The following is a 27,015-nucleotide window of genomic DNA, read 5'->3' as shown; positions in this document are numbered from 1 at the left end:
CTTTAACAAAGTCTCATAAAGCTGTTAAAATGTGATGTGAACCTTTTCGTGAGACTTCGTGAGAGAAGTAACGATGAATAAAATTTTAGCAAAAAGAGTCAACAAAGATGAAAAGTCACACATTTTATTATCTATTGTTTTTTCTTTTGTCTCAGTGACTCAGTGAAAGTGACTGTCATCATCCTCCTGTGTACACATGATCAGAAAGTTGGTGAGTACCATCTGTTTGCTTATTACTATAAGCTTTATTTATCATTTTGTGTTTGAAAGGGGTAATCATCACAAAACTTGTGATGCACATTTTATTGGCTATCATGGCTATTTTACTGTGAGGAGATCTCTCGTGGACACGTGTTATATAAGATGAAAGAGGAAGTAGAGCAATGCAACACAACCAGTAAGAATACAACAGCAACAACAACAGGTTCACAGTGCACCATTCATTATCTTTATGCAAGTGACAGTGGAGAATACCTGTGTGGTACAGCAGGAGGGAATAGAAGCAACAATATCTACACAGTCACTGGTATGAGTGAATGAAGGCTGTAATATTTTGTCAAAAACAAAAACAAGTTCAACATTTAACATTTTAAAATTTTAAGTCACTTGTTGTGTAGATGGTCCTGTGATCCTGGAGAGTCCTGCTGTTCCTGTGATGGAGGGAGAAGCTGTGACTCTTCGCTGCAGGAACAAGATGACTTCATCCAACTTCACAGCTGATTTCTTCAAAAATGGGCATCACATAGGGAGCAGCTCAACAGGAAACTTGACCATCCACGAAGTTTATAAGACAGATGAAGGATTTTACAAGTGCAACATCTCAGTGTCTCACCTGTGAATCACTAGTGAGCTGGCTGGCTGTCTCTCTGCCATGTCTCACAGGTGAGACACTTTTTTTCTTCTGTTTTCGAGTGGATTTTGGTCAATCACTGCTGATTCATGCATCAGTCATAAACACGTTTATATTTTCTATTTTTCCGCACTCCTGTTTGTGTGATTAAATACAGTGATTCACTGCACTGCTCACATATTTTTTCTGAAAAAACTCAAAGCAAATCCACCTTAATAACAACTGTGGCAGAGCGCAGGGGGTGACTATTAGGCTATGTTCACACTGCAGGTCTTAATGCTCAATTCCGATTTTTTGATCAAATTCAATTTTTTTGTCTGCTTGTTCACACTACAAATAAAATGTGACAGCAAACGCGCTCTAGTGTGAATCCTCAAAGCGGCCGGCATGCACAAAAGCAGACGTCACACACAACGCGCTCTGTTTAGACCCAGACCAAACGATATTGTTTGACTGATGGACCTTAATATAATGACTTGTTTTGGACTTTACGTTTCCCAATTTTGCTTTAAGTTGTTTTGTTATTTACATATGGCCTAATAATGATCCTTATTGCTGTTTTACACTGTAAAAACGATAACTAGTAATTGTTGATTTGATTAAAGTTTTCAAATTAAACTGACTTAGAAATAAAATTTTCCATTTACAACCTAAAAAAGCATGTCTGCCCAACAAATTTCTTCCATTGTTGTCCTAACTAAGATTTTCTAAAGAGCATAACAAAGATTATCAACTTTTGAGTAGATTTTTTTGAGTCGAGTTGGGAACCAGTGGGAAACCCCGTAGATGACTGGAACACGTGGGCTGAACAAGTTTGAACTAGACCAAATGAGCCTGAGCAGACCTGAGCTGTGTGATTGTGGTTTGTCGATGTGTTCTGGACTGAAAACCTGCTAAGAAAATTTGAACAAACGTGGCCAAAGTTGGATGAAAATTAGAATTTTTGTAGCGCAGAAAGGGTAATAAGAGTAATATTAAAACTAAGTGGCTGCCGCCATTGTTTGAAACTAGAATCGGCTGGGCCGCGCTATGAATTCTGGCAAAGGGTGAGCCACGAAGGATACACCTGACCCATCCTTCAAAGCTGTGGAAAGTATTGTATTGTTTTGAGAGCCTTTTTGTTGGTGGAGTATTGCTTTTATGTACAATTCCACGGGTAGACGCGATCTGTCCGGCCGACTTTGCACATGCGTAGTAAGGATCGGGGAGTCCGATCCGTAACTTTTTTTCTCGTTTTTCTCTAAATTATATTGAAATGTTTCATTATTGCAAACATTTTCTCTCAGGCGGAGAGAGGTCGTGGAGTGTCAGCCTATGGTATCTGAGGTCCAGGAAAGATGACCTGCGCTGTTTTCCTCTGAGGAGGTAAGACTGTCCTTTATTTATAATTTAATTATTATTCAAATTGGGCATGATTTATAGTAGATTGACTATATTGAAGTAGTACAGTATTTGCTGGGGTAATGCATTGGCCAACTTTATTATCTTGTGCTACCACTCCAGTCAAGGCCCTTGCCAGTGTTATATTGAAATCCTTACCGTGAACATTTCTGGCAGTACAAGAAAAGAGTCCCCATGCTAAATCGAAATTGTTAAACAGAAAGGCAATCTCATAATTTTGACTTAGCATGTTTTTTTTTTCTTTTAGTGTTAGAAATAGGACTTCTATAGACTGAGATGGTTAGGGAAAGAATACTAAGGTAGGTCACAGAATCTGATTGGTCACGGATTTTGGTGCAACTTAGAACATAATATGTATTTGCATATTGATACTGGTTTTTGTGGAGGGTGTTTCTGTTCCTGTGCTAAAGATGTATTCATAAGAGATTTTTGAAGTAGGTTTTGCTGTTGATAACACAGTCAGGCATATAACATGGTGCAGACTGTCCAAGACAGCTACCCAGGAATTTTCTGTGCTGAATAAATGACAATATTTTGGTGAATGTCTTGTTTAGATATCTGAAAAATTTCATCGGATCACAAGCAAAGACCTCCTGGGGACCTTCAATGCATCCCTTGACAAATTTGTGCCTGGCCTGCTGAATCTGTACCGGTCTAAGAAGGGAGCTCTTTGTGAGGAGATGGAAGACCTCCTGGATAAACTTGACGAACAGGTGAGTGAAGTGCTTCTTTATCTGACATTTTTAGAAGAGAGTATACTTTTCTCTTAACAGAAACGGAAAAAGATGTTGGCTTCAAACAAAACACATCAGTGGACATGTCAGTAAAAATTAATGTCATCAGTCATTGCTTTGTTCTTATTTGGCAATATTTTATTTAATTTGTAAAAAGAAAGTAAAATTGTTAACATGGTGGTGTTGTTGTTGTTTTGTAAGTTTTGCGTGTTGCTGGGTCTGACCTGTGCTTTATTTTCTTTACTATGAGAGTTCTGATTTTGCATTGTGTATAGTACACCATGTTACTACACTAATTGAAATTCTTGTTTTCCACTGAATACTCTTTAGACATCTGACATTGTGTCCAAAGGGCACCGAGAGGCCAGCCCATTTTCCTCAAGAGAAGATGCAACAGAGGTTTTCCTGAAATGCTTAGTAAGTACAAAAAAGTAATGCAAGTAAAACTAATTGCTATAAGATGTTTTTAAAGGATGAGTTAATCCAAAATGGAAATGTACACGTCCTCAGTGCAGTCCAGATAATTTTATAGTGGGGATTGCAGTTGTCATAACTCCCACTTCTTTTTTTTTTCTGCTGAGCAGCAGCTGGGCATTGTTAGTGGGTGTTCCAGAAGAAAATATGTTTGTACAAAACTCACAAGGTGGCATTAATTAAAGGAAAATAAGCTTTTTCTTCTTAAAACCTCCATAAGTCAAACGACCAGCATGGTATAGAGGTTAAAGTTAAAATCTTTACAAATTTGTTTTGTCTTTAGTTTTTCTTAGCTTTCAATAATTCATATTTTACTTTTCTTCAGGACACTGACATTTTGGAACCAGTATTGAACGGTGCATCATCCTACAAGATGACGATGCCAACGATGTGTTGGAAGGGGACATCGTGCTACATAACATTCCAGATCTCTCTACTGCCCTGCCACACCTCTTTGGCCTTCTGTTTGCCCTCAACATTGATTATCCAAAGCAGATGAGTTATACCTTTGAAGCAGTTCAGGCCATCTTATTTTGACCTGGTCGGAAGGTGAAGTGAAGTGGATAAATCATTATTCGAAATGTAAATTTGAGTCAGATGAATCTGTATTGTTGAGAATATATGGTGAAAATTTGTCTTGTAGTATTTTAAAAGATTTGTTATAGTGTTTTCCATATGAAGCATAGAACTGGTGTTTTACCTGTTAGTTTCTTCTTCATTGATGGTAACATTTCTAATAACTTTTAACTTCCATAGTTCATCATGGCAAGCCCATGTAAAATGTCAATGTCTGGGTACATAGGCACTCGTTTGTGGCACTACCCTATTTAATGTGCAATAGTTATGTTCAGCTTTTACAAGACGGTCAGGGTGTGTGCGTGAATTATTAAGTTGCTGGACACTTTTCTATTTCGGTTCTGGGCTCTGGAATTTTAATGTCTCTGCTGGGGTGCACAAAGCACCCAGAAGAAACTGGCAACAAGTTTTTGTTTGTTTGTTATTTCTTTTTTTCCTTTTCTTTCTTTCTTTCTTTTTTTTTTTTAACAGAAATTCACCCTACTACCCATGACATTCTGAAATGTACTGAAAGCACTGTTGAACAAAATAAACAAGCTTTTAGATAACATTGAATTGTGCTTTGTTTTATTCTATATCTATTTGAGTGTTTTTTCAAGTACAATAACAGCATACATTTCTTTTACTTATATAGGTAAATTTCCAACTCACTGGAGTAAGAATTGTATGATTACTCAACAAGAATATCCTTGTTTGGTGAAGGCAGAAAAACATGGCAATGAAACCAGAATTTCTTCGTTAGACCTCCAGGATTATCCTAATTAGGTGAACAAGAAGATCCAAGTTGGCAGAACTTGTAAATCTTCGTTAAGTCAACAACAGTTGGCAAAAGTTGAGAAAACTCAAAAATCTCTTGCATCATGTTGCCTTGAAATTTTAAGTTTTCTCAACTTTTTCTTTTTTACAGTGTAGAGAGGAGCGGTGCTTCAAAGGATAGCTGCAGATTTCTGTCAGAATCTGCAGATTATACAGTACAAATAAAATGTTCACGTTTCTCCAACATTGTCTTCCCAACAGTTTCGAAACATCTACACGGGATGGACAAGGAAGTGTTCGCGATGTCTTCTCCGGCGCTGCTAATTGGCGTCTGTTTTGTGTCAGTGACGTAAAAGACGGATTTAATGCGACATGACCGTTCAAACAGCAGTCGCTTTCTAAAACATATATGTATCGGATTCAGTACCACATACGAAAGTGCCCCAGATCAGATATGAAAATATCGGATTTGTGCCGTTCCCACTGTCATACCTGGATCGGATATGGGTCGCATAGGGTCAAAATAGTCGGATTTGATGCGCTTTCGTCTGCAGTGTGAACCTAGCCTTAGCGATAGGGATTCCCCGCTCTTTTTAGAGAACTGGCTCTTTCGGCTCCGAACCGGCTCTTCAAGTTGTTTTGTTGCTTTAATTAATTTATTATTAACAACAATATACGATTATGCACAAAAGGAATTACTAATGTAAAAAAAAACATGGTTTTATTTATATATGTTTATATATAAATATATGTGGTGGCCCCTAGAGACAAAGCACGTACAAACTACAAAACATATTTCTATCGTTAATTGAACTTCCAAAACAGAGCTACCTTGATCACTTAAATTACATAATTGAAAGCATTTGTGTGTTTATACACAAGCATTCATATATATTCAAACAAGTTCATTTACCTGTTACTACCACACACTAAATCCGGTTGTTGGTACTTGCTGGCTTGTGTAGCCACTAGATAACAAAAGCTCAACACTGCGCCCAGCATCCTGGAGCACTTCTGTTTTGTTTAGTACGTGATTTGAAGTTTGTACGTGCTTTGTCTCTAGGGGTCACCGTAAATATACTTTTATTTATTCACTCCGCATAAAATGTAATAAATAAATCATATAATACAAAAACCAACTATTTACATTTCAACTTTTAACTATTTAAATTTTCAGGTTTTTCCTTTTAAACAAATTTAAAATGAAACAACACAAAACACTGCAAACCACAACACAATTAAATATAAATTATAATATGAAAACAAAAAGAAGATGCATATTCTCTGTCATATGGACCTGCATGAATAAACTTTCTGAATCCTTTATCATCTGCAACTGAAAATAGTTGTGGATGATTACTATACCTTTCTAATGTGACGTTGTTGTCTCTGGCTCTCTTTCCCTCCTGCTCTGTTCCTGTGCTACTGTGAGTGTAACTACCGGCTCTTCCCCCTCTGCTCAGCCCAAAGCACAAGGCTGGCGTGTGAAGTGAAGCGGGACAAAAGTGCGAGAGAGAGAGGATGAGAGAAAAAAAATGGCTCGGGTCGTTCACTTTAAAGAATCTGCTCTAAGAGCCGTTTCGTTTGCGACCGACACATCACTAGTGACTATAGCTCAGGCGGAAGAGCAGCTAATTTGTTGTCGTTTCTTCGATCAGAGTCTATATGCCAAAAATCCTTGGGCAAGATACTAACTTTAAGTTTCTCTCCGATGCGTCCATCAGTGTGGGAATGAATCACTGAAAAAAAGAAAATCAAAAGTAATCAACAATGGCCAATTATACCCTGGAACCCAGAGGGTTAAATATATTGGTAGAGACGGAGGAAATATAGCAAAAGAGTGTTTTGTACTAGCCTATAAACATGTTTGTTTTATTGTTTATTACTCAGGTGGGCATTTACACAAAATGCAGTTTCTGTCAATTTTTCTGTCCTTGAATTTGCCAGAATAAAATGTAGATATTAAGTAACCAGCCAATGTTAAGACAACGAATTAATTTCTATTATTTCTGCAGTCAGTTACCCAGAGATTCTTATTTACCTCATCTTACGGACTGTGTTCACCATCGTGATGGTGGCTCTGCTGCTGCTGGGATTTCTTTGCTGTGGGAAAATCAAAGTTAAAACAACAAATTCACCAGCATTTTAACTGTTGTGATGCACGAAACAGTGCAATGATGGCAAGTAGTACAAGTGAAATAATAGAAAGACATTAATGTGCTTCATTTATTTTGAGTTTTTTATTTTTAAGTTTCTAGAAGCAGATCCATTATGTGCTGGGACAGTTTCAAGAAATGAAAACATGAAACATATTATATTCCTATATTTCACTAAAACTCTGCATCAGCATAGGCATATGTAAAGTATTCACTGCTTCTTCTTTATAAAATTGCTTTTATGTACACATATGTGAGCCGTGACTTTCTTTGTACTGACACATTTTTCAGATGTATTTAGAGTCAAACTGTATGTAGCATTGCATCTCCCTGAGAGAAAATGTCGCAGTGTTTCATGTTGGGGCAAGAGCGGAGTAGGACCACTGAAACATGCTGTCATTATTGCAAAACAACTGACTTGAAAAATTTCCAACATCCTGTATAACATGTACAGGAAATGTCACTTTTTTAAAACAGAATTAAATGACTGCTATCCAATAGTCACAGCCTGCAAAACTTCAGCTTAAAAATGATGTCATAACAGTCCAAAAACTGTCAGCTGTGAAAAGCTAAGTGAGAAATAACTACAATTAGTTCGGGTGTATGTATACTTTTGACTCTGTGTGAATTAGAAAATATAAAAAAATATTTTTAAACTTCTGTGCCCACTAACTGTTCTTAAAAGTCTTTAATGATGTATGTTGTATAACCATTTCATTATAAAAAAATATTTTAAAAATTGTGTATATTTGTGTCCTGTGTACTGTTTGTTTGTATATGTTTCTTTCTGGCTGCTCTTTCAACCAAATTTCCCCTTGTGGGACGATTAAAGGATTATTTTATTCTATGCTATTTATTTGTGCTGCTCCAGCCAATCTTGAACAATATATGTGAAAGCTGCTCCTTTTGCAATGATCCATGGTGAGGGGTTGGTCGCCTATGCTTAGAGAAGCCAATACAGGTATACCAAGTTTAAATGAGCCAATAAGTGGATGCCTACACCTGGAGGACATGAGACAAAGAGACAGAAAAACCAGTTACATGTTATATTGTTCCATTGTTTATTTTTGTTATTTCGAGTCCTAAATTGATGAAATTCCAGTCCTTGTTCTATAGTTTCCAAAGGTCATCAAAGCAGAGAAGCTATAACTACTGTCTGTTATGTAATGTTTTCCTGTAAGGATTCCTGTTGAGATTGCTTTAGACTGATGGTTTATTTTGATGATGTTATGAACTGTTGATGATGGCAGTAGTCTTCAAAATTTTACGTTGAGAAGACTTATTCTGTAATTGTTCAACAATTTGTGAATGCAGTTGTTTTAACTCATGGAAATTGAATCCAGCACATAAAACAAACAACTCCTTCTGCGCTCATGACTACTAGAATCATGAATCATGCAAATGAGAATGAGAAAGTGCTCCCTGTACACGCTGCCTGCAAGATTATGCCTTATTTGAATTAACACCTGTTTTTTTCTTTGCAGTACATTTGAATCCTGTCAAAGGTAATGGACTGGTAGCCTCAAGCACAACAAGTCATATAGAAATGAGTCAGTATAATGAAATAGGGCTTACTGTTTTTTCAGACTTCATTAACAGTTTACTTTGTTGTAAAGTCTGAACTAATTCAACTCTGAGTTGGTGTTTATTTACTGCATGTTTGAATTTCTATTATTTATTATCTGCCACATAAAGAGTCCATGGTCATTAGAATGGGCCCTAGAGCAAGATTGTAGTTTCTCCATGCCTGATAAAGTTGACAGTAACTGAGTCAGAGAACACTCTGCTGCAAACAACTCAGACAGTCCTGCTGCTGTGGTGGTGAGCACAAGCCAGATGCTTCAAAGGACATTTGCAGTGAACAGCAATCACTCAGTTTGGACGCCTGAGATTAACAACAACGAGACGACAGACGAGGTACTTGTTCTTTATTATAATCCATATTATGCAGAAAAGTTTGCATTCTATGTCTTTGTTTGTAGAAAATTAAAAATCTGCACTTACCTTTGTTTAAAAAACAATTACACTTTCATTGCTTCTTATTAAACACTTTAAAGAGAAAAAATACATTGCAGCTCTCTGTTAGTAAAAAGTTTGATGATCATGAATTAAAAATAGTATTTATACCTGACTGGGAAATGGGACTTGATTAGTTTAATGGCCATATAATGTATTAAAATTATTGATATTGCATTGGAAACCAAATAAATGATACCCAGACAATTTAAATACACAATAAAAGCTGTGGAAAAAACACACACACGCTGTTATGTGTGTCCAAAATGTACTGTAATATTTTGGCCATGCTGAACTTAAACTCAGCAGCCTTCTACTAAGACTGAATTATGATATGCATTAAGGCCCCAAAAGGTGCAGAATGACAACAAGTAAAAGGTGATATAACAGCAGCACACTATGATCAAAACAGATGTCCCTGAAAGTCAATAAGAAATGGAAAATGATTGTTACCTGTGCTAAGAAATGATCACTGTTAGAGCTACAATTGGAAAATAGGATAAAAAATATCCCAATTTGACACCAAAATTAAAATCAACCAAAAAAAACTTTAACTGCTGATGATATTGCAGTTTTTATTAAGATTAAATACTTATTTGTGACTTCAAATTGCATAATTCATAAAACACGATGGCAGAGCAGGTTATAGTCCAGAAATTAAGTTTGATTTGAATAAACATCTTTGGTAATAAATGTTCTACAAATGTAACCGATTGGATTTCTAATCTGTGAACTAGTGGGTGCAATTCCAGCATTTTTTTAAAATGAGACTGTCACGGGACTGTCACGGCAACAGTCTTGTGGTGTGTGGGAAAAGGACTCGAATGCAGGCACTTAGTGAGATGCGAGGGAGATTTATTATAAATGAAAGAACACAAAGTGGGGATGGCAAAAACAGAACTTAGGATAATCTAAACTGGGAGAAACTAAACTATTGAACGGAAAACCTGAACACGAAGGGGAACAGCAGGGAGAGCACACAGTGGATTCACAAAGAGGTTCGCAGACAGTTTCCAGGAGACGAACACAGACGGTCCAGTAACCAGCACACCAATTCACACAACATAAATACACCCAGGGACACTGGGACATCACACACAGCTGGACCTGATTAACCTGACGAGACAAAAGAAACACCAGGGACCAACAGTAAAAGTGTTTCAATTTCTTTTTTCCTTTTTCTACTCTATACCTTCTGTCTCCTTATTTGTCTCTTGAATTCCCTTTTTTCAGCACAACTACAATATACAGGAGATATGGCAGATATGTCAGTTAACACCTCATCCACCTCCAGTGTTCTGGATTGCAACAACTACAATGTTTACAGATATGTAAGCATTACCATCAATACCTTGAGAATCCTCCTCCTCCTCCCTCTCTCCACTATCGTCCTCTGCCTGGGCCATAGACAATGGCGGCAGCAGCGCTCTTTTAAAACAGCAAGTCACTCTGACATCTTCACCTACCACATGGCTGCCATGGAGCTGATCTGGATCTTTGGGGGCTTCTTTGTTCTTGGTAGCAATTATATTAATAACTCAGCACTGACAAACCTTGGATTAAATGCGTATTATATGACTTTCTATGGGAGGATCATTTTCCACATCCTGACCTGTGTAGAACGTTACCTGGCTGTTGTTCATCCCATCACCTACATGAGTCTAAGAAACGCCCGTGGGGTCAAGATCAGAAACATCAGCATTGGCTGTGCTTGGCTGCTATGTTTTGGACTGAGCTTTGGAGCTCTAGTTATGCATAATGAACTCTCCATACAATTGTTATGTGTTTTGATTTTATCCATAACAGTCATATCTTTCTGCAACCTCGCTGTTCTCCGTGTTCTGATTCGTCCAGGGCCAGGGGAAGCAAGTGGAGAAAAGAAACAGGTTGACCAATCAAAGCAAAGAGCCTTCTACACCATCACAGTTATATCATCCGTGCTCTGGTTGTGGTGCATTGGGCTGCTTGCCTCTGTTCCAGTGCACAATATCCCTGTAATAAGCAAGACTGTCAAGTGTTTGGTGGAAATAAGTGTAGAGGGACTTAACCTTCCCAGCTGTTTGGTGTTACCTCTGCTTTATCTACACAGAGCAGGAAAATTCACATGTTGCTTTTCTTTTAGGAAACTATTGATGAATTCTAGTTGAGTATTTATCGTAGTTGTCAGGGCAATTGTTGCAGTGGAACTTTTATGTTTTCATAAAAAATACTTTAAAACAAAGGGACCTGTCTTCACACCTTTCACTGTCATGTAAGCAGAATCTGTTCAGCATAGTTGGTTTGTACTGAGTTTTTCAGATAATTGCAGAGGTTTTGTCATTGTCTGCTTGTAGTTTTGGCTCCTAAATGTAACTGAGCTGCAAGTGAAAAAGAATGAAAATAGTGATTTAAGCAAACTTAAAAGACCGCTATCTTGAATATAAATGCTGTAGTTCCTTTAAAATTGAATGTTCCCGTATGTAATTTCAGTAATGCTTACACTGGTTTTATCATATGGCAGGAACTGATGTGTTTGACTAGTTAGATGACCTGCCAGTGCCAAAATAAATAAAATGCATTAGCCGTAAAACAGCTAACTGTACTAGAATGGTTTATTTGAGGAGTTTCAGTCAGGTTTCAGAGCTCATTGCTTCTCATGGCCTCTGACAGTGGATTTAACTCTGTGCTTGTCCTGCTTGACCTCAGTGCAGTGTTCGAAAAATACTGTTGACCATAATATCCTACTAGAGCGATTAGAGCACGCTGTAGGTATTACAGGTACTGCGCTGCAGTGGTTTGCATCATATCTATCTAACTGACTCTGATTTCTTCATGTAAATGGAAAGTCCTCTTCACACACTAAGGTCCATGCTAGCACCACTTCTGTTTACATTATGCATGCGTCCCTTAGACAGCATCATCAGAAGAAAGACTTCAATTTTATTTATTGCTTTTCAGTTGCACTTATCCAGTGGTTTTATTTCGTATATTTGTAATTGATGGAGTGTAGACTGTTTGCTGGGGTGTTAGGTTGTGTTTTTGAGTGATTGGGCGTTTGTTTTTAGATGGTTGTTAAGATTTAATGGTGGGTTCTTTAAAATTCTGAGAATATTCAAGAAGTTGGTTGTATTTTGGTATAAATAGTTTAGGATGTTGGTGCGTCCATCGTTCTAAACTTAATGTCAATCCTGTAAAGCAGTGAGTGTCAATCAAGATGTGTCAGGTGACATGAGGTAGAGAGAGACTGAAAGTCCCCCTTTGCTACTGCTTGTTGTCACAGCTGAGAGGGGGGGGAATCCACCTTTAAGTGATTAAAATGATCGGAGTGCAAATCACAGAAAATGGTTTATTTATAAAATGTATGATTTAATAAAAAGAACTTGTATTAAATAGATGGTGATTGACAAACTCCGTTTTAAAAAAGTAAAATATTCCTGTGTACTTCAATTAAAAAGAGATTATGTTAAAATTTTCATGTGAAAATTTGCTAAAGATGAATCTAATGAATAATTGAATGAAACATGAAGTGAATTATATTTAATTCACTGTGTGAATTGTGTATGAATGTGTGCGTGAATGGGTGGATGACTGGACGTGTAAAGCGCCTTGGGGTCCTTAGGGACTAGTAAAAGCGCTATACAAATACAGGCCATTTACCATTTACATGCTGTTGAATGTTTAACGATGTTAGAATTTCTGTGTTTAGAATAATGAAGAAAATATAATGAAGTGATTTTAAACTTTAAACTGTGTGTTAGATCATGTAAGTCAGAGAGAGGATGGTAACGTGTGGGTAATTAAATGTTAATGATGTGACTACATGTCCCCAGAGGTGAGGCTAGGTGTTAGAGGTGGTATAAAAGTGGGCAGTAAAAGACATTTGGGGTTCTTCCCCTCTGTCTTCTGTGAGATGAGCAGTTTAGATGATTGGATATAAGAGGTTCACAGTTGAAAATTCAAAGAGGGATGGTAGAGTTATTGACCCAGTCCAACCCGACCTCTGCAAACTGGTTGTATATTTTTGGCTTTCCTCTCTGCTCATTTTTGCTGTGTTAGATGGTTAATTCAGAAGGATTTTGGGTTACATCATACTTCTACAAAATGCCCAGAGAATGCTGCTTTCCTTCTGGGAGATTATCATCAATAAGTGCATCTATGGATCCAGGTATGCTCATCCTTTCTTCAGCCTCTCTCCGCTAAAGACAAGAACAAAATCAGCATTAGCTCAGAGTAGGTTAAGTAGATAAATATGATACATGTTATTTGATCATTTTTTTGTTATTGATATTATTTGATTTTGCTTTCCTCTTGCAAAATTGTTTTAATTAAATATTGTGCAAAACTATTCTGGAATTAAAGTCTAAATTGTGGACAATCACTTTTTAACCTTTTGTGAAAAGGTAAAAGACTGACTAGTGTCGTGACACCAGTCTCTCTCATCTTTTTTTTTATCTTGGTAGAGATCGTATGGGCAGAAATCTGTGCCATCAGAAACGCTCCTGTTTTCTGCCTGGAGACACTGTAATCTGTCTTTGGTGGTTTTTTGGCAGCAACTGTGACATTCAGCTATCACCTCATTGTTCTGACCCACAACACAAAACTATCCACTACACTACACAAGACAACACACTAAGTGTACACTCCAAAAACTCTCTCTCTTTCTTGCTTTTCTGCCTTCTTTCTCTCTCTCTCTGTCTCGCTCTCCCTCGCCATCACTCCTAAAACGTCCCCCTTTTCCTAAACAACCAAATGTGATGTTCCCATACCATTTTTTCATTGGTTGGCATTGTACATTTTTCCACCAATACAAAGGGGTGTTTTTTGTTTTGTTGTTTTAGTTTTTGGACATAAGCGGAGAGTGCTTGCTAGTGCTGTCCTTAGACAGCAAACTTGACCAAGCAGAGCGGGCACACTCCGTTTTGCGTAATGTGGATAAATATATTAGGTTTGCTTGCTAACAAGAGGCCTCTGTTTGTAGAAATGCAGCAAAATAATAAAGTATGAATAGTTTGAGGAGGGGGAGAGATCATGTGAAACATCATGTGTGTAACTGTGGGGGTAGATAATGCAGGAGAGGAGACGCCAGTGATGTGTCTATATATGTACACAGGATGATCTTCTGACCTGGCCTTAACCCTTTAGAGCCGGTCGGAGCGGGCACGCTCTGTTTTGCGTAACTATTTTTAGATCGCGGTAGCTCTGCAACCACGTAAGCTAGCGCAATAATTTTTTTGCATATGAAACCGGAGGAGTTGTACTTACATCTTATGCCATCAGCTTGTCCTCGGTCACGGTTTCCTTCCACATAAAGCTTTGCAAAAACTGCATAAAAAGCACTTGCAGCAACAAAAATATAATATTCCAGAAACACGCTTTGCCGATCCGATCAGCTGTTCATAACACTTCCTACGTTGGAATAGACGTCAGCGCGAACTTTTGCACGTCTGCCATGACCTGCCCGAAACCGGAAGTGACGTCATTTTCACGGAAATGTATTTTTTTTTTTTACCATCAGGGCCTCAGGGCCTATACTGGTGTTTTTAAAAGTTATCTTTGACTTTATGACTTTCTGTGTCGTTTCTGGGATGCTTAGGACTCATATTGCACTGCTGGAAATAGTTTATTTTGATGCACATGCTGCGTTTTTGCAAATTTGCAGTATAATATTTATTTTCGTTTTTCCTGCAGTATATAAAAATTGGTGTATTTCAAAAATAAAACTATGAAGACACTCAAAATAAATTTCCTGTGGGAGGAAACTATTGTGTGCAACTTTTTTGTATTTACAGTTTTGAGGGATAAGCCTCTTAAATTTCTCTAACTAGAAATATATGTTAAAAAAGCAAAAACGATTTTCAATTCTTTTGTAGTTTATTGCACTTTTTTGCAATTTATGTAATTACTATGCACTTAATGAATACATATCATTAAAATCTGGGCTATAATTGTTGTATTGATGGATAGCAACTTGAAATGGTCCCAAAAATGGCACCACACCATGTAAAAATATAATATAAGCTCTGGCGGACTTGGTTCTATAGTAGGTCTTAAAGGGTTAAGTAAGAAGCAAGCAGGGAAAAGAAGTAGGGCATTTTGATATCTTCATAGCAGGAGGAGCAGGGAGCCAGGACATATAGCGGTAAGAGACACGACAGTTACACACATACATGGTCATGGGATGGAGCGTATGGATTCAGTGATCACAGTCACATGTGGAGGGTCAGGTCAAAGTGTGTAAATGTATTGTGTGACAAAAGTTATAAATGTACATGACTGAAGGAGCGGCCTTCAGATCTGCAGGAGGCTTCGTGCTGTGCACATCTCCCCATGTGCATGGGTAAATAAAGAAGAACACGGGAAGTGAAGTATGATGTCTCGAGTCGTGTGTTTTATACCAGTTCAGAATCAAAAGAATCAGGAGGTACAGAAGGTTGGAACAGTAAGTAGTTTTTTAAAACCCTGTAGAACTGCAACCACATAAGCTAGCGCAATGATTTTTTATTTTTTTTTTGCATATGAAACTGGAGCAGTTGTACTTCCACACATAGCTTTGCAAAAATTGCACAAAAAGCACTTGCAGCAACAAAAACATAATATTCCAGAAGCACGCTTTGAGGATCTGATCAGCTGTTCAAAACACTTCCTCCACCATTACCTGCCTAAAACCGAAAGTGACCTCAGGAAAATGTCGTTTTTTTTACCTTCGGGGCCTTATAATGCTATACTTTTATATAGGATTAGGATAGGATATACTTATACTTCTAGAGTACATGATCACATTCGTACAATATAATATTTATATTGTAAGTGCGTGAAAGGCTTTTTTATAACATGATGAGTATGTATATTGTAACAACGTGATATTATGTTGAATGTGAAAAGTATATTGTACTATCATGAAAAGCATATTGTTAGAATGAAAAGGTCTTCTCATTATAATGCAATATAGCTCTTTTTTTCTTTGGCCTGGGTGGCAGCTCTCCCCTTCCATAAAGAATGGAAATGAGATCCCATAAATCTTCTCTATGTACACACAGGTGGCATGACACTACCTAATTTGAATAAACAGCTGCTTTTAATTACAGGCCCTTTTTTAACACTGTCAGATGTAATGAATGAAAACATAGACATTAAAAATCTCTAACACTACTTTTTCCACATTGTTGACAGTTCAAAGTACATGTTACTATATGTCACATTTAAAAACTGAATCTAAACCAGTTTCATCAATTAAACAAACTGCTTGTTAGTTTTGATTTGGGTGAAAATAAGAATTCTATTTTCACTACATAAAGTCTCCACATGGTTAGAAAATGCAGATGTACCTACTACACTGCTCTGTGACCCAAATTGTGAAGTACAATTTGCTGCTGTAATTTACATTAAGTGTCACCTAATGATTCATGCAAAAAGCTCGCATAGTTCTACTGCTGTGTCAACTGTGAGCACCCTGAACACTAGCAGAAGCATCAGCGCACGTTTAGGGTCAATAGCAGTCAGTCAGTTTGGAGACGTGAACTAGAGGAAACAATTCAACCAAAAGGTGCTCTTTAATATCTTTTATTCTAGTGACTTAATTTTTAAATGCCTTCTTTTTAAAATATATTTAAGCTGTTATGTATCTTTTTAAACTGATGCAACTGGCATAAAAAAGATGAATCTTGAAGATTTTGGGGGATATTAGATGATTCCTTCTGACAGCAGCACAGACAAAGGATGCTCTGCCATAAATTATTCTGTGTTAACTAATTTTTTATAAATGTTGTCCACTGTACAGATGTTTTTGTGTTGTTTTATGTGTGATTAGAGCAGACATCTTGTTAATATTTGTTTGTTGATTAGGTAGATGTAAGAACTTTGACTGGGATTACATAATTATATTATATCATGGATGAGGGACACAGTGTGTTTTGTATTGGAACATACACTACCAGTCAAGTTCGGAGACACATTCTCATTTAATGGTCTTTCTTATTTCACTGAAAGCATGGAAACTATGAATGAAAACATGAATTTATTTCATAATTTTTTTGTTAACTACATAACTCAAAACGTTTTATATTTTATATTCTTAAAGATAACCACCATTTGCTTTGCTTACTGCTTTGCAGACTCTTTCTCTCATTGTCTCTATGAGCTTCACCAGGTAGGCACCTTATTGTCCAACAGCCTTGAAGGAGTTCCCAGAGATGCTGAGCACTTGTTGGGCTTTTTGCCTTCACTCTGCAGTCCATCTCACCCTTAACCATCTCACTTGGGTTTGGGTCAGGTGACTGTGGAGGCCAGGCCATCTGGTGCAGCACTCCATCACTATACTTAATGGACAAGTAGCCCTTACACACCTCCTCCTCCATGCTTCATGGTGGGAACCATGCATGTAGAAACTATCTGTTCACCTTTTCTGTATCACACTAAAGCACAATGTGTGGAACCACAGATCTCAAATTTGGACTCATCAGACCAAAGCACAGATTTCCACTGGTCTAATGTCCATTCCTGGATTCGTGCAGTCTCCTCTGAACAGTTGTAGAAATGTGTCTGCTACTAGAACACTGTGTTGTTAAATTCCACAAATGAACGCCAACAAGGCACACTTGTGACAGGAAACCATTACAGGGGACTACATAATGAAGCTCACTGAGAGAAGGCCAAGGGTTTGCAGTGCTGTCAACAAAGTGTGGCTACTTTGAGGAATCTAAAATATAAAACATTTGGTGATATGTTTCTATTTTCCTTTGCTACATAATTCCATATATCTTGCTTTATATATTTGCTATACTAACTGGTCCATGACTGCCTTAAAGTACAGTTGCTTAAAACGATGCATCATAACTGAACTTTCAATCCGTCCCCTTTCTGTCTCTCTAATTGTGTTTTTTTTTCTTTTCAGACCTACAACATACAGGAGATATGTCACTTAACTCCACCTCCAACTATCTTCTGGACTATTTCTGCTCCTACAATTCACCTAAATTCATTCCGTTCTATGCAGTGAGAATCATACTCCTACTCACTGTTTCTGTCCTTGTCTTTTATGTGGGTCACCAAAGATGGCGAAGGCAACACACTTTTAAGACAGCAAGCCACTCTGACATTTTCACCTACCACGTGGCCGCCATGGAGCTAATCTGGGTCTTGGGGTGCTTCCTCATCTATTATGGCACATACACTAATCACTTAATGAGTGAGACTGTAGGATCACATGCTTCTCGCATTACTTATTATGGAGAGATATTTTTCCACATCCTGACCTGTGTAGAGCGTTACCTGGCTGTCATTCACCCCATCACCTATATGAGTTTAAGAAATGCCCGTGGGGTCAGGATCAGAAACATCAGCATTGGTTGTGTTTGGCTGCTGAGCTTAGGAATGACATGTGTTAAAGTTTTATTACCTCCTAATTACAAAACTGTCCTACTGTTCTGCATTTTGGCTCCCTCCATAATAGTCATGTCTTTCTGCAGCCTCTCTGTACTCTTTGTTCTGATTCGCCCAGGGCCAGGGGAAGGAGGTGGGAAAAGGGAGATGGTTGACCAATCAAAGCTGAGAGCTTTCTACACCATCACGGCTATAACCTGCGCTGTGTGGCTATGGGTTGTTGGCTTTTTTGTATCAAATGTTCTCAAGGAGTCACTTCTGCTGAGCAGCACTAGCAAGTGTTCAATGTTGGTGTATATGGTCTGGTTTAACTTGCCCAGCTGTTTGGTGTTACCTCTGTTATATCTTCACAGGGCAGGAAAACTCTCCTGTTGCTGTAATACCAACAAGTGAAGACAAGGATTGAATTTGAGTACACAAGAGAATATAGAGTTAGATGATCTAGAAACAAAAAGTATGCTAAAATATTTGGATCTAATTTGATCTAGCGCCAGAATACTATTTTTCTTTTAGTCCTTGAGATTCAAAGTTTACAAAGATGATTATTAAGGGTTTCAGAGCTCCATCCATCCATTATTTCCCGCTTATTATTGTCAGGGTCACGGCTGGGCTGCTGCATATCCCAGCTGCCCTGCATGCAAAACAAAATAAATGATTTGTCTTTCAGAAGTACACATGTCACATGACTGTGTACAAACATATTGCCTGCCAGGTAGTAATCATTCATGAGCTTGGAAACTTACAAGCCTGAATTATGACAGCTTTCACTTTACCATTAGCATATTTTCAAAAGCTAGGGCTTTTTCAGGCAGGCTATAGTGCTTTTGGATCCCAAACTTTACAGATAATTATTTACCTGTAGTGACGTCATTTTCTCAGAAAATGTAGTTTTTTCCTATAGAGCATTTACAAAGATAGGTGTTTTTTTTAAATTTATGTTTGAGTTTATGCCTTTCTGTATAGTTCCTGTGATGTTAAGAACTCAAATTAAACTGCTGGAAATAGTTTATTTTGATCCACATGCTATTTCTTTCTTCTTCTTTTTTTCTTTGCAAATTTGCATTAAAATATTTTTTCCTGCAGTACATAAAATTTGGTGTATTTCAAAAATAAAACTATGAAGACACTCAAAATAAATTTCCTGTGGTTGGAAACTATTTTGTGCAACTTTTTTGCATTTACAGTTTTAAGGGATATACCTCCAAAATTTCTCTAACTAGAAATATGTGTAAAAAACAAAACAAAAATCATTTTCATTCTTTTTGTAGTTTATTGCACTTTTTTGCAATTTATGTAATTACTATGGACTTAATGCATGCATATTATTACAATGTGGGATATAACGGTTGTGTTAATGTATAACACCTCGAAATACTCCCAAAAATGGCTCTGGGAGTCGTGCTTTTTATTTTTCTTTCTCTCACCCTCTTTCTCTCGCATTTTTTTTCTGCTTCACTCCGCACGTGAGCCTTGTGCTTGCGCTGGACAGAGGGGGGAGGGGCAGTAGTTACTAGTGATGGGATTTCCAACTCTTTTTAGAGAACCGGCTCTTTTGGCTCCCAACCGGCTCTTCAGGTTGTTTTGTTGCAAAAAGACTTACTAATATATGTTAAAAAACAAAAAAAAAACATGGTTTTATTTATATATTGTGACAAAGAAATCTTAGCAAAGAAGCACTACAGAAAGCTTGTTGGAGCTTGTTGTTTGACCCCAAGCTGATAGGGGGAGCTCTTTATTAAACACACTTGCTGATGCTACACTGTGCTTCGAGCCTCATTAACAGCATAACAGAACTCACTTATGGTACTGCATTCATTCTATAAAACAATAACTGTAAGTGACTTTGAACCGCAGTACAAACATAACAGTCAAGATAACAGTTAAAAGTAGCGTAACCATAAACAATAAAACAACATCTAAACAGTAGCATGTGTCCCAAGGCATGATGGGAGAGAACTAGCTGCTCCCCCAACACGCCACAATATGTTTATATATAAATATATATGGTGGCCCCTAGAGACAAAGCACGTACAAACTCCGAAACGTGTTTTGGAGTTTGTACGTGCTTTGTCTCTAGGGGTCACCGTAAATATACTTTTATTTATTCAGGCCACATAAAATGTAATAAATAAATCATATAATACAAAAACCAACTATTCATATTTCAACTTTTAACTATTTAAATTTTCAGCTTTTTCCTTTTAAACATATTTAAAGTGAAACAACACAAAACACTTCAAACCACAACACAATTAAATATAAATTAAAATATGAAAACAAAAAGAAGATGCATATTCTCTGTCATATGGGCCTGCATGAATAAACTTTTTGAATCCTTTATCACCCGCAACTGCAAATAGTTGTGGATGATTACTATACCTTTCTAATGTGACGTTGTTGTCCCTGGCTCTCTCTCTCTCTTTTCCTCCCGCTCTGTTCCTGTGCTACAGCGAGTGTAACTACCGCCCCTCCGCATTCTTCCCAGCGCAAAGCACAAGGCTCACGTGCGGAGTGAAGCCGAAAAAAGTGCGAGAGAGAGGGTGAGAGAAAGAAGAAAAGAAAACCCCACGGCTCCCAATAAGGCGAAGGTTATTCATGCAGGCCTATATGACAGAGAATGTGCATCTTCTTTTAGTTTTTGATGGCTGAAAATTCCTCCAATTTAATAAAGGAAAAACTGAAGTTCTCTTATGTGCTCCTGACAGGCATGTACCTAAGATAAGGAATGCTCTTGGTCCCCTTTCAACATTTGTGAAATCGTCTATCAGGAATCTAGGGTTAATTTTTGACCCGGCTCTCACTTTGGGTGTTCATGGAACCTAGGGGTAACCTTTAATTCTGCTCTTACCCTGGATGTTCACGTCAAATCTCTGGTTCGGTCCTGCTTTTATCAATTAAGAAACATTTCTAAATTAAGCCCCGTTGTGTCACACACTGAAATAGAGATTGTTATACATGCATTCATTTCATCATGATTGGACTATTGTAATTCACTGTTTACATGTCTAAGCAAAAACTCCCTGGAGCGTTTGCAGATTGTTTAAAACACAGTAGCAAGACTTCTGACCAAATACTCAAAGTACTCACATGTGACACTGTTGCTAATACAGCTGCATTAGCTGCCCATTGAATTCACAGTCCATTTTAAGATTTTGGTTCTGACCTTTCCAGCTCTTCATGGACAAGCACCAGCCTATATCATTAAACCTTTACAGCCCTACGTCCCTAGCAAGTCCCTGAGGTCATGTGATCAGGGCCTTCTTGTTATTCAGCTTACAAGGCTGAGAACTAAGGGTCCTAGACTGTGGAACTCTCTCCCACTGAGCTTAAGATCTGTGGACTCAGTAGTTTCTTTTAAAAGACAACTAAACACAAAAATGCAGTTTTTAGAATTGCATTTTTATTAACTTTCGTCTGTTTTTGTTTTATACTTTGTTATCTCTATGTGAAGCACTTTGCAATATTTTATCTAGAAGGATGTTATATAAATAAAATTGTACTTACTTACTTGCTGGTTGCTTTTTTTAGAAAAAAAGTCATTAACCCTTTAAAACCGGTCGGAGCGGGCACGCTCCGTTTTGCGCAACTACTTTTAAATCCCGGTAGCACTGCAACCACGTAAGCTAGCGCAATAATTTTTTTTTGCATATGAAACCGGAGGAGTTGTACTTACATCTTATGCCATCAGCTTGTCCTAGGTCACAGTTTCCTTCCACATATAGCTTTGCATCCCCGACGAGTCCCCAGCCCCCAAAATGACTATTTTTTAAAACTATTGTTTATTTGTGATGGCAGCAGTGGTTAGCACTGTTGCCGCACAGCAAGAAGGTCCTGAGTTCAATTCCACCATCAGGCCGGGGTCTTTCTGTGTGGAGTTTGCATGTTCTCCCCGTGTTTGCGTGGGTTCCCTCCGGGTACTCCGGCTTCCTCCCACCGTCTAAAGACATGCAGCTTGTGGGGATAGGTTAATTGGATAATCCAAATTACTACTAGGTGTGAATGTGAGTGCGAATGGTTGTCTGTCCCTGTGTGTTGGCCCTGCGACAGACTGGCGACCTGTCCAGGGTGTACCCCGCCTCTCGCCCTATGACAGCTGGGATAGGCTCCAGCGCCCCCCGCGACCCTGAAAAGGATAAGCGGAAGCGAATGGATGGATGGACTAGTACATTTGACCGCAGTATTCAAATGGTACCTGTTGATGTAATTAATGATTCTTGCAATTGAATGTCCAAATGATTTAACTTACCCTGACCCTTTTATTCCTCCCCACAATTGTGAGATTAACTATATGTGTCAGCTCCAAAGGTCCATCATTCTCTAACACAGTGATGTGATCGTGCAGCTGACTTCTGCTTAAACATCTCCTACCTGTGTTTTTATTTTATTTTTTTGTCTTTGTATTTATGGAAAGTAAAAGGGATATGACTTTAGTTAAAAAAGCATGCTGTTGTTATTTTTCTTCCTTTCCTTTTTTTAATAGGAAAGGATTAGTACTTAGCTGCTGCTACAGAGGCTGCCTGACACTGCTTAATTTGAATGAACACCTGCTTTTGATCACAGGCTATTTGAATATGGTCACATGTAATGGAGTGAAGGAAACGTAGACATTAAAAAACTCTAACACTACTCTTTCCACATTGTTGACAGCCCAAACTGCATGTTACCTGTCACATATAAAAAACTGAGTCTAAACCAGTTGCATTCTTTACACAAATTCTTTGTTAGTTTTAGGTTGAGTTAGTTAGTTAGTTTAGTTTTAGTAAAAATAAGAATTCTGTTTTAATATGGTTTGATAATACACATGTACCCTGTGATATGACTCTGTGTTCCAAAGGCTAGAGTATAATTTGCTGCTTGATTTGCATTAAGTGCCACCTACTGAGTCATGCAAAAAGCTCCTATCACTCTGCTGCTGTGTGAACTACCCAGTGTGAGTACCCAGAAGCATCGCTGCACATTTAGTCTAAAGAGCAATCAATCAGTTTGGAGACGCGAGCCAGAGGAAACAATTCAGCCAAAAAGGTGCTTTTTAATGTCTTTTATTATAGTGAGAACTTCATTTAAAAAGCCTTATTTGGTTATTTAAGCTGTTATTTATCTTTTTAAAACTAATTATAAATTGAATATTAGGGGCTATGCAATTAACTCATTCCTTCTAAAGGCAGACAATAGACACTTGTCCATACATGAATCTATGTTGCCTAACATGTAAAAAAAAATGGTATCCACTGCACAAATGTTTTTGTGTTGGTTTTCCGTGATTAAATCAGACTTGATTAGGTGAATCTAAGAACACTGACTATGATTACATGAGTATATGCTATCATAAGAGAGACAGTATATTTTATGTTTGAACATATATTCCTATAGAGAGTCAATCTTCTGTAATAACATAGATACTGGCTCTGACTATTTAAATTTTATTCAGTGTGAACAAACCAACAACTTAATGATATTATAGATAACAATGATAATGATCAGTTCTATGTTTTTATCACAAACTTTGTTGGTAGATTTTTTCCAGTGTCAATAATTCTTTTCATTTTGGTTTTGTATTAAAAAGTCAGTTAACATTTAAGATTATATGTCCTGTAAAATTCCTTTTAAAAAATATTTCAGGAAGCAGTTTATTACTCACACTTTCGCTCCCAAAGATATAGTAACTGATCTATGACTGTCTAGGAGTACATTTTCTTGATAAGATGCATTTTAATTGTGAACTGTCGATCCCTCCCCTGTTTGTCCCTATAATTGTTTTTGTTTTTTTTCATCAGACCTACAGCAGATATGTCACTTAATACCACCTCCAACAATTTTCTGGACTATTTCTGTTCCACAAATGCAAATTCATCCCAAATGGTTCCCTTCTATACAGTGAGAATCATCCTCCTCCTCACTCTCTCTGTCATCATCTTTTATATTGGTCACCAAAGATGGCGGCAGCAGCGCTCCTTTACAACAGCAAGCCACTCTGACATCTTCACCTACCACATGGCTGCTATGGAGCTGATCTGGGTCTTAGCATGTTTGATCATGTTTTGTGGTGCATACACTAATCACTTAGTGAGTGAGACTGTGGGATCATATGCCAGTAGCATTGCTTATTATGGAGAAATACTTTTCCACCTCCTGACCTGTGTAGAACGTTATATGGCTGTTGTTCATCCCATCACCTACATGAGTCTAAGGAATGCCCGTGGGGTCAGGATCAGAAACATCAGCATTGGCTGTGTTTGGCTGCTGAGTTTAGGACTGTCAGGTGTTAAAGTTTTATTACCCTCTAACTACAAACCTGCCCCATTGTTCTTTGTTTTGGCTCTCTCCATAATAATCATAACTTTCTGCAGCCTCTCTGTTCTGTGTGTGTTGATTCGCCCAAGGCCAGGGGAAGGGGGTGGGGAAAAGGAGATGGTTGACCAATCAAAGCTGAGAGCTTTCTACACCATCATGGCTATAACCTGTGCTGTGTGGCTGTGGGTTGTTGGGGTGCTTTTATTTAATGCTCTCAACATGTCACGTCTAGTGAGCAGCACTGCCCTGTGCTCAGCATTGATGTACATGATCTGGTTTAATTTTCCAAATTGTTTGGTGTTACCTCTGCTGTTTCTGCATAGAGCAGGAAAACTCTCATGTTGAATTTGAGTACAACAGAGAGATGTAAATGATTTATATAATATGCTAAAATGTTTGGAAATGTTTCAGTTTGGATGGATGGATGGATCATACATGATCATAAAATTTTTACGTTTCCTTTTCTAAAAGAAAAGCTTATTTGCAGAACACAAAAGGTTGTTCTGCATTTGTGCACACTAATTAAGTTTGATGTAGCAGTGCTACTTTCATTGTTTTGTTAATCCAACATTTGAGAGTTATGGACCACTGAAAAGTGCAGCAGAGTAACTTCCATGTAAAACAGAGTCTTGGAGAAGATGAACCTAAATTTTGAAGCTCTATTTCAACAGCTGCTCACAAAAGAAAGAGATTATAAGATACATGTTGGGTCCATCACTTGTTATTTTACTAGATGTGAAATCATAGACATCCTCAGCTCTTATAGTTATCTCACCCTTTTGATAAAGATTGTGGATTGAAGTGATTGTTAAGCACATTGCTTTCATTCTTATTTGAATTGGGGAAAATGGACAAAATTATTTGCCTTCCAAATGTTTCATTTCCCTTACAGAATAACGGTTGCTGGCCATGCAAATGACAGCACAAATCACCTTTATTGTTTGTACAATTCTTGTATGTGCTTTGTGTGTACGTACGTACAATTCATTGTTGTCCAATTGTAGTCGGCAGGATGCTTTAAAGTTAAAGTGTATGCTCATGTTAGGTCTAGCAGGCAGTAATCATTCAGTTAATCTCTGTAGTATTCATAAGTTTGAAAACTAATATGACTGAACTTTTACTTCATCATTAACAGAATGGTACACAATTGTATCATAATCGCCAGCTAGAGATAATCAAGACAGGTTGTAGTTCTTTTAGGTCTATGCTGGCATTAGGTATTTTCTGTTCTGCAGCAGATTGCCCTCTAGTGGTTGTTATTGTGTATTTTTTACACTGCAAGATCTAGCCAGAGGCAGTTTCACCCCTGTTAACTTGTTGCCATCCATGCCTTCACAAGTTGATAAACGGCATCATCTGTAAGTAATATTGTTTGTTATCACTGAGACGACTTGTGTGCATTATTATTTGTTGTGAAGGCGTGATATAGTTTGTAGTTTGTATTTAATTTGAATGCATGTATAACCTAAGCTAGTAAGTTTAAGCTAGCTCATATGCCATGAGGTTTCTTTAACATTTTGATCATGAGCGTGATTTCATTTGATGTTTTATTCGGGCACTCACTAAGCAGATAAATATAGTGTTCTTATATTTTTGAATATGTGTTTGTTATATTTTATATTGATGCAACATTTTTATTGGTTTATTTCTGGTTTTGTCAACAGTTTCACACTTTTTCCTTATTAAATCATCCAACTCAACACATCGGCCTGTTCCTTTGATTTTGATGAGGAGAGTGTTTAGCTGTCTGTATAGCTGAGTCTATGTTCATGAGGACAACACTTAGTCAGGACAGAAAAAGGTCCTTTAGGGAATTTTAGCTGAACTGTAAGAACACATACATGACAAAATGAAATTGGGCATTAATTGTTCATGTTATTAACCTTTTGCATAATTAATAGGGTGTAGCTCCTATATATTTCTGTTCACATTCAGATTTTGTAATATAGTAAAAAGTTATAGCAACAAGTTTGTTTGTATGTTTGACTATGTTGATTAGGTTCATTAGGTTTAGCTGAGATGTGCAGCATCTCCATGATGCCAGTTAAAAATCATTTCATTATCAGTATATTATTTAAATTTACAGTACTGTGCAAAAGTTTAAGACAGGTGAGAAAAAATGCCGTAAACAAAGAATGCTTTCAAAAATGGAAGTGTTAATTGTTTATTTTCATCAATCAACAAAATGCAGTGAATGAACAAAAGATAAATCTAAAACAAATGAATATTTGGTGTGACCACCCTTTGCCTTCAAAACAGCATCTATTCTTCTAGGCACACTTGCACCCAGTCTTTGAAGGAACTCGACTGGTAGGTTGTTCCAAACATCTTGGAGAACTTACGACAGATCTTCTGTGGATGGATGCTTTCTCACATCCTTCGGTGTCTTCATGTAATCCCAGAC

The 27,015-nt window shown here is 37.6% G+C and overlaps 3 protein-coding genes across 3 annotated transcripts; all 3 read left to right on the top strand.

Annotated features, from left to right (window-relative positions):
• The first annotated feature begins 10,228 nt into the window (after positions 1-10,228).
• LOC147334583 (uncharacterized) lies at positions 10,229-11,110 on the top strand. Its single transcript, XM_086285955.1, has one exon. It carries the CDS (start codon positions 10,229-10,231, stop codon positions 11,108-11,110), a length of 882 nt encoding a protein of 293 aa, XP_086142081.1.
• A 6,720-nt stretch (positions 11,111-17,830) lies between these two features.
• LOC147334582 (uncharacterized) lies at positions 17,831-18,713 on the top strand. Its single transcript, XM_086273466.1, has one exon. It carries the CDS (start codon positions 17,853-17,855, stop codon positions 18,711-18,713), a length of 861 nt encoding a protein of 286 aa, XP_086129592.1. The 5' UTR covers positions 17,831-17,852.
• Positions 18,714-24,107: 5,394 nt separating this feature from the next.
• Positions 24,108-24,956, top strand: LOC147334581 (uncharacterized). The gene has a single exon (XM_086273491.1). It carries the CDS (start codon positions 24,108-24,110, stop codon positions 24,954-24,956), a length of 849 nt encoding a protein of 282 aa, XP_086129617.1.
• The last annotated feature ends 2,059 nt before the right edge of the window (positions 24,957-27,015 follow it).

Source organism: Aulonocara sp. 'chitande type north' Nkhata Bay, linkage group LG3 (assembly GCF_057382095.1).
Source record: "Aulonocara sp. 'chitande type north' Nkhata Bay isolate Kocher_YH1m ecotype deep benthic linkage group LG3, A_spYH_male_GT1.1, whole genome shotgun sequence".
Taxonomy (NCBI): domain Eukaryota; kingdom Metazoa; phylum Chordata; class Actinopteri; order Cichliformes; family Cichlidae; genus Aulonocara; species Aulonocara sp. 'chitande type north' Nkhata Bay.
Note: the sequence above shows the minus strand (reverse complement) of the source record. Positions and strands in the feature narration are given on the sequence as shown.